Source organism: Nansenia antarctica, assembly GCF_963989245.1.
Source record: "Nansenia antarctica genome assembly, chromosome: 11".
Taxonomy (NCBI): Eukaryota; Metazoa; Chordata; class Actinopteri; order Argentiniformes; family Microstomatidae; genus Nansenia; species Nansenia antarctica.
The window spans coordinates 4,035,539-4,044,443 of NC_137681.1; the positions used below are offsets into that span (position 1 = coordinate 4,035,539).

An 8,905-nucleotide genomic window follows, 5' to 3' on the forward strand; every position below is an offset into this window, starting at 1 on the left:
TTTGACGGTCCCCATCTACTAACTCCATCATCAGCTTTGTCTTTGTTGTCTTTGTCTTTGTTGTTGTTGATTCCAGGTGGGACAGAAGATGTAGCTGAGGACCCCGGGGGGGGAACAGAAGGCTGACACTAAGCGAGGCTCAGGTGGTCCCTGCGGCGGAGGGGGTCCGGGCCCGTGGAGGAGGAGGAGGAGGAGGCGGAGGCTAGGCGGTACAGCCTCACCATGTCCAAGAAGGGTCCGGGGGGGTCGCGGGGGGGGAAGGGCGAGAGGGCCGACGCCATGGCCTCCCTGCACTCCGCCAACGAGGAGCTGAGGGCCAAACTCACCGACATCCAGATCGAACTGCAGCAGGAGAAGAGCAAGGTAGGTAGGGTGATGTAGCTTCACGTCACCGTGAACACCGCGGGGCGGCCGTGGCGCAGGAGGTAGAGCCGCCGTCTAACGATCGCAAGGTCGGCGGTTCGGTGATTCGATCCCCCGGCTGGCTACGCGTCGAAGTGTCCTCGGGCAAGACACTGAACTTGAACCCCGTATTCATAGCTTTCATGTGACGTCACAGCATAGTGGAAACGCCCACCTGACGGGCAAAAGGCACTTTTTGCGGGCAAAACCCACGGGCAAAACCCACTTTTTGCGGGTTAATAACTTTGATTTCCCGTGGGTTAGGAAAATAATTCCAACGTGTCCGGATAGAGTAGAAGACAGGGAATCCAACACTATTTGAATGGAGTCGATCCACCACTCCTATCACCGTGGACACAGCAAGGAGCGAATTCCCGGATATAAATATTCCCTCGCCTCGCTGACAGCGGGAGTTGGGAGTTTCGTCCAGCAGCCGGTGAACGCCCGGTTGATCGATTTTCATATTAAAAGTATATCTTCTCGGGGTGTCAGCGCGGTGGTTAATTGCTCAAAATGACCGTATACTGATGGTGAATTTAGCAATAATAGTCTTATGTTTGTACCACCTCCATAACCGGTGTTATTCACGGGAAAAGCCGGTCAAGGAGGCACCCTTTGCAGGTCAATAACTTTGATTCTCCGGGGGTTAGGAAAATAATTCCAACGTGTCCGGATAGAGTAGAAGACAGGGAATCCAACACTATTTGAATGGTGTCAATCCTCCACTCCTATCACCGTCGTGTATCTTGATAGTTCTTCATGAGTGAGGTGGTCTAAATAGTAGGCAGCCATGTTGAGCGATGTTGCTATGATACTTTTTGCCCGTCAGGTTGGTGGTTGCTAGGGAAGAAACCACGTGACTGAAAGCTATGAATTGGTCCCGGTGAGCGGGGCCGGCCCGCGCCTTGCGTGGTAGCTTGCCTACCTCGCCATCGGTGTGTGAATGTGTGTGTGTGTGAACGGGTGAACGAGAGGCTGTTGTAAAGCGCTTTGGAATAAGCCGCTGTATAAGTGCAGTCCATTTGTGCATGGGTTGACAGTACCAAGTGTAGGATAGCAACATGTAGGATAGCAACACAGATAAAAAGGAGTTCCGTGCCTTCGTCAACCCGTTAACGATACACTTTAAATAGCTCGATAACCGTGAGTCATTTCCCCCCGCATGGTCTCCTGCGATGTTTCAGTTCCACACGAGTCAGTGGGAGACATAGTAACACGCCATCACCTCACAGATATGCCCTATCCATATCCATATCCCTGTCAGTCTAATGGCTGTATGATAGCCTGGTTCAGTGTCAGTTGACTCTGCTGAATGACAGTTCCAGGAGCTAATGGGTGCGGCTGGTCCATTACCGGGGCGGTCTCTGTGGTTGGCTGTGTGGTTAGAACCTTGCCCCGGGGGAAGTCTCACGGATCACAGGGCTGGAAGGGCGGGACGGGACCTCCAGCTGTCAGCGTGACTGACGTGGCTGTTGTGAGAGACGAGAGCCGTCGGTACAGGGTTCATGTTAACGGCGTGTCTATATGTCATGTTGTCAGCTCCATGGAGAGAGAGAATACAGTCACCATAGACCAGCAGGAGCTGGAGTTGTTGGATAATTAACTAGGGGCGGGGGGGGGCGGCTGTGGCGCAGGAGGTCGAACCGGCGTCTAATGATCGCAAGGTCGGCAGATCGGCGGTTCGAGCCCCGGCTGGCCACATGTCGAGGTGTCCTTGGGCAAGACACTGAACCCCAAATTGCTCCCAGTGAGCGGGGCCGGCGCCTTGCATGGCAGCTTGCCGCCATTGGTGTGTGAATGTGTGTGTGACTGGGTGAATGAGAGGCCGTTGTAAAGTGCTTTGGAATAAGGGGGAAATTCATTTTCACACCTCTGTACAGTATACATATATACATACAACACTGTATAACACAGACAACAACAGACAGTACTACACACGACAGATACACAAGTACACACACTCAGCGCGGTCGGTCTATTATTTAAGGCAACAATGGCTGTGGGGATCAGGCTTTTGCCAAAGCGAGCCCCTTTTGCACCTTAGAGTTCTGTACCTACGCCCCGGATGGCAGTGGGGTGACTACATGCTAATGGTAAAAAGGAATCCGACACAGATTTTCATGTAACCAATTAAAGCGGTGATCAGGTGGTACGTTTGTGAAGTACCAGGGAGGAGGAGGACAGGAGCGTTGCTGTATGATTGAGTGGGTGGAGAGGAGTGTAAGTCTGATTATTCTCTTGTTTGCACTCTGGTCCTCTGTTATGTGTGGGTGGTGGTAGCTAGCTACTATCTGGTTGTTAGCACTGCCTGGCCTGTTTGTTGTGTTTGTTGTTACGACCTGCGGTGGATGTTTATTCTCCTCCATCATCCTGAGTGATGAACTCATTCACAGCGCTCCCTTTATGGATTTGAAAATCATTTGATTGTGTGTGGCTGTTGGTAGAGACAGACACCCTCTACTACTACTGTGGTTAACCAGTCCCCTGAATGGACAGGACATGACGGAGGGTGAGCTGAAGACTGTTTGAATGAAATGGTTTTACATGATTAAGACCCTAACGATCAGCTTGACACGTGCACGTTATTGACTAGTGATATATATACCAGTGCTTTTTAATATGCAGTTATTTACATTTTAGATAATAATAATAATAATAGATTTTATTTAAGACATTTACATTTACATTTTTGGCATTTAGCAGACGCCTTATTCCAAAGCGATTTACAATCGATACATTTGACTAAGCAAGTGAATCATCAATTCACCAGTTCTAGCAGGAAGAGTAATCCAGCTCAGGCCCGGGGCCATTGGCAGTTGTCATGATAGAAGAAGAAAGAAAGATTTGTTGTTGTTGTTGTTGTTGTTGTTGTAATTAATAGACACTGGAGAGACAGTACAAGGGGGGCAGTCGAAGTCATGGGAGGTATAGTATAGTGGAAAAGCCAGGTGTCTTAGGACACAGTGCTCAGGAGGAGCAGTTAAGGTGAAGCCTTAGAGCAAACCTTTCTCAAACTCAAGGACACTGTACAGAAAAAAAAAGAGAAGCAGGATAATAAACAAACAAAAAGAAACACAACAAACAAAAAGGGCAGCTATGGGGGACTGTGTCAGTCACGACCCAGGCCATGCTGTACGAAGGCCAATCTGAACAGATGTGTTTTGAGTCGTCTGGTCTTGAATGTGTTGAGGAGATACGTGATATCATACGTGTATCACATATCCCTCCCGGTAGAGCAGTGGCTGGTTGGATGTGGTTGGAGGTGTGTTGGTTCTCAGTCATTATCGACCATGTTATCCCTCAGAGAACCACGGTGTCTCTCTACTGGTCTCTGTAGACGTGACCTGGATCAATCAGGATGGACCAATGAGAGCAGAGAACAGGATAGACCAATGAGAGCAGAGAACAGACAGAGCCTGGACAAAGATGGATGGTAGAACTGGCTTAGACACATGTAGATTGTGAACAGGTGTTCCGAATTTTTTGATATGGGTTGTACGTCTTATATACGCCGTTTTTTTAGCTGACACTTTTATCCAAAGCGACTTACATTGTAATGTATGTATGTATGAGTGCGTACATTTCAGTATGTAGGGTCCCGGCGGGAGTCGAACCCACAACCTAAGCGTGGTTAGCGCCGCGCTCTACCTACTGAGCCACAGAGGACCATAATGAACTTCTTGCATTCGGTAAACATTCAGTCTTTTAAAAAATAAAATAAAAAATCATAAAAAACGACGGTTACCTGGTGAAGACCATGTCTTAAGATGAAGAAAATGTTGGTCGATCCGTGTTTGTATCATTAAGCTTTATTGAAACGGCAATCAGGTGTAGTGCTGAGGCACAAATGTGTACATTTCAAGCCTGCAAACTGCGACACTTTAAATGAATGTGCAATAACACTATGTGCAATATGACAACCCTAGTCGTCTATCTGTACAGTATAGTATAGTGGATAGTGTACATAGCCTTTATTTATGTAAACCAGCTCCTTCCCTTCTTGTGTTTTTGTTTTTGTTTTTTTTCTTTCCTAGCACCGGGGGAGCCACCCCTCCTAAATTTCGTTGTTTGGTACCTGTACTATAGCAATGACAATAAAGACCATTCATTCATTCATTCATTCATTCATTCATTCATTCATTCATTCATTCAATGGTACTGTAGGTCACGTTTGGGAGCAGCACACAGGGAGTGTAGTAGACATTGCTTCTTTTGTTTTCTACTTCCTAAATCACCCATGGCAACCAGAGATGGAATCCCAGAATGCTGCAGAGAGACTGGGCTACTTCCACTGTGGCTGCACTTTACATTACGGCTCAGAATAAATGGGCAATGACAAGGCAATAAACTACAGTCCACCTTACTGTTACATTACATTAGCCTCCTATCTGGTCTTCCGAAGAAAGCTGTTGGCCACCTGCAATTAGTCCAAAATGCAGCAGCGAGAGTTTTAACCAAAACAAGCAGAAGAGCTCATATAACTCCTGTTTTAGAGACTCTACACCGGCTTCCTGTTAAGTTCAGATTAGATTTCAAGATCCTTCTGCTTGTTTATAAAGCTAATAACCCTACCCTAACCCTTCTAATTTTATGCTCCCAGATTGTGGAATGCACTGCCAGTTTACATTAGGGATGCAACCTCAGCACATATGTCGAAGTCAACCCAAGTCCAAAACCCAACTTTTTAATATTGCCTTTAAATGACTAAATAATTAAATGATGATTATATAATGATTGGAGCACTTTGAGCTGCAACGTTTGCAGGAAAAGCGCTATACAAATAAAAGTTATAATATTATTATTATTATTACTGTTACATGACATGTACATTGAAGTTATTTATCCAAAGCAATTTACAATAAGTACATTTGTCTAAGTAAGTGAATTAACTAACTAAGTAAAACCTTATGATAAAAAAACAAGAACAAAGTCTTCCTTGTTACTAGCAACTACCGGTAACTATCGATAACCAGCCTGGTTATTACCATGTTATTACCCACTTAATCAGAGTTGTGATGTATAGTGCTACCTTGATTACGGACAAAATGCATAGAAATGTGTGTTGATCCTGTTAGATCTAGAATAGGTCTATTGAATAAGGCTCATTGCTTTGTGAGTTTCAGTGTCGACTCAAATAATAGCCCTGGGAAGATAACCTGCGATCAGCACTCGAGTTGAGGGGAGATGAGAGGGGATGGCATCCCCCCCTGAAATAAAAAGGGTGAAAAATCATCCCCCTTCTAAAACTGCCATCCCCCCTTTCCTTCCCTTATGTCATTTTGTCAATGAACGTGGTGTTACTGCTATTTCAACATTTAGTTTTGGGCATATTGAGTAAAATACTGTGGGCGAGGGAGGAGGGGGCACGCACACATGCAATGACATTTTTACCAAGTCACTGACACTGAAGTCACTGACGCTGTGGGGATGCTAAAATCGTCCCCATATGATAAAATCCACCATCCCCCCTGATTCTCTTTTACAACTTGAGTACTGCCTGCGATGAACAAAACAGTCCATTCCACACGGGCCTAGCCGGCGCTGGTTGGTGATTAATGATTGTGTCCAGGGCAGGGCAGCCCAGCAGAGACAGCAGTGTTTGACTCAGGGCTTTTCCCTGGTCCTGCTGTGCCCTACAGATGTTCTGCTGCCCCCCGACACACTACTTTGTGACATCAATGAGGCCATTGTGATGTCTAATGTTAGACTCTCTGTCTGCGGAGGCAACGGGTTCCACTCCCTGTTGTTTTTCCCCTTCAATGGACAATACTCTGCATGTATGACAGAAATAAGTTCATGAATCCCGGTGGTGGTGGTGGCGACATCCACGGGTTAACTCCGTGTTAGTCAGCGACTAGCTAGCATTTTCTTTTCTTTTTTTAAGTGATTTTTTTATTTTATTCCCACTCATATTTTTGCTTTTATTGTGACAGAGATATGGAAAGATGGGTGAGAGAAGGGATGACATGCAGGATAGAGACAGTAGAGATTTGACAGGAAGGATGGGTGAGAGAGAGAGAGAGAGAGAAGGGATGACATGCAGGATAGAGACAGTAGAGATTTGACAGGAAGGATGGTTGAGAGAGAGAGAGAAGGGATGACATGCAGGATATGTCCGCGGCCGGAATCGAACCGGGAACCCTGTGGTTACCCCAGCTAGCATTGTCTACAGTTTTACTAGCCTGTATGTTTCATTCCTGGAGGTGATATACCTACTGTGGACATATCTGTTTCCACCAGGTTATCTCCCGTGTAGCTACTGTGTAGCCTTTACACGTGTGTGGCTTTTTCTTGTTTGGCTCTAATGAACGTTCCGGATGACTGGGTCAGCGTCAGACACACAGGGGAGGTTACCTTACCTACCTTACCCTCCGGCTTTACTAAATAACTCCAGCCCTCTGCGCTAGCTATAACTCACAGTGCACCTGACACCTAATCTGTAATCTCATTTAACACTTAATCAGCCATGAGGGGTCATTTGTGTGCCCCTTAGTAAAAAGAACATGTTATATCTTTGCACTCCATTAAATTTCAGGACACCTCCTTTCATGACTTTTCCTAGATATGTGCATTCTACCACTCCCAGTATCCTTACATTCTCAATATCACTTCAGGATGAGCTTAGTATAAAGCTATTTAGTTTTTCTGTGTAGGAAGCTAGGCTAATTTACAAGCGGCCAACTAGTGGTCGTTGTGTGTAAGTAGCAGCTTGAGCGTTGTAAAGAGGGCTGCTAATGGGGAGTATTTATAGGTGGGTGTGCTTGTGACCTGGAATAGGCCACTCTCTGCCTCTTTCTCTGTCTCTTTCTCTGCAGCATTCCCTAATCGTTTTTGTTTCTGGGTAGCCGTACCCAGAGCAGGGGGACGCAGCCTGGGTAATCTCAGACAAAGACCAGGCTGCTATTTGTGGTCGGCTCGGGGCTACACGTCAGGTTCTGTTACGACACAGTGTGATGACCCCAAATAAACCTGTGTGAGTTACTAGGGCGAGACTTAAGATAAGGAAGGAGAGGAGAGGAGATTAGGAAAAGAGGGAGAGCGGTTGGAAGGGGTGGGGGTAAGAGAGGGAAGGAGAGGGAGAGAGAAGAGCAGATGGATGAAGAGAGACAGGTGGTAGAATAGAGGGAGAGAGAGAGAGAGAGGGAGAGAGAGAGAGGGAGAGAGAGAGAGACAGACAGAGAGTGAGAGAGTGAGAGAGAGAGAGTGTGAGAGAGAGAGACAGAGACAGAGACAGAGAGAGACAGACAGAGAGGGAGAGAGAAGAGAGAGGAGAGAGGAGAGAGAGAGGGAAAGAGTGAGAGAGAGAGAGTGAGTGAGGGAGGGAGGGAGAGAGAGAGAGGGTCCTATGGGAAGGAGACAGAGAGGGGAAGAGAGGAAAGAGTGTGTATCTGATGTGTCTTATAATAATAATAATAATACTACTAATAATAATAACTTTTATTTCCTGCAAACGTTGCATCTCAAAGTGCTTAATGAGAGCTTCTGCCTCCTCCCTCCCATCAGGCTGGCCTCCTCTCTCCTCAGGGCCGAGTGAGTCAGTTGCCAAAAAGCTTCATAACACCACAATCATCTTAAGTAGGTTACTGGTGAAAGACGATCTCAGTCCTCCCAAGCTTTCGGGAATCTTATCCCAGATCATTAAGCTAGTGTGTCAGTGTGTGTGTGTGTGTGTGTGTCAGTGTGTGTGTGTGTGTGTGTGTGAGCATTAGTCCGTACCTTCTCCAGGGTCACCAGGTGTACATTAACAGTGATCTCAGCCCTTAGCTTATTGGCCAGGCTCTGAACAAGCCAATCACGCGAGTCCTTGTTGACGTGCCTGAACTGCATGTATGTAGTACTTGATGGCGTCTACGTGGCTCTGAAACTCCGCCCCTCTGAGTGGCGTTCACGTTGGATATCACGGCGCCAACGTTGCTCACAATGGAGGCGGAGATCAGAACGCCAACCAGGAAGTCAAACACCAGAACGCCAACCAGGAAGTCAAACACCACAAACAGGAACTACTGGTCTCTAGAGAGAGGAGAGGTAGCCGTGGTTACAGCGTGGTCAGGTAACGGTAGGGTTACGGTCAGAACAACATTACTATACGTGGTCAGAGCACGGTCAGTTAACGGTAGGGTTACGGTCTGACTTCGCTACATATGGTCAGGTTACGGTCAGCATGGTCTGCACGGTGAAGGTGAATGTCGGTCCCCGTAGTGTTGGGCACTATAGCTGGTGTCCATAGTGACTCAGAGATCTCTGATGATGTACTGTATGGGCCCTATTATGCACTTCTTAACTTGCCGTCTTAAGTCTTAATTAAGACGCACCGCCAGGTTAAGACCTACCGCCACCCTTATTATGCGCTTCATACACGCTACTGCTATTATGCAGGTGTCGCTAGGCGCCCACACATAAGACGTAAGACTCCCGTGCATATATTACTCATTGTGGGAGTGTTCATAATATGTTAATGAAGTGCGCTAGGCGCCCCTGCTATTATGCGATCTGACTTTGCGCC

General features: G+C 46.8%; 1 protein-coding gene across 1 annotated transcript in view; it reads left to right on the forward strand.

The window, feature by feature from the left end:
• Nucleotides 1–222: 222 nt before the first annotated feature.
• Nucleotides 223–8,905, forward strand: part of jakmip3 (Janus kinase and microtubule interacting protein 3) — a gene marked incomplete at both ends in the record, with an annotated part of 72,380 nt that continues 63,697 nt past the window's right edge. Inside the window, one exon of the mRNA XM_080541890.1 lies at nt 223–363. Within this exon, the coding sequence (XP_080398016.1) occupies nt 223–363 (141 nt within the window). The remainder of the gene's footprint in view (nt 364–8,905) is intronic.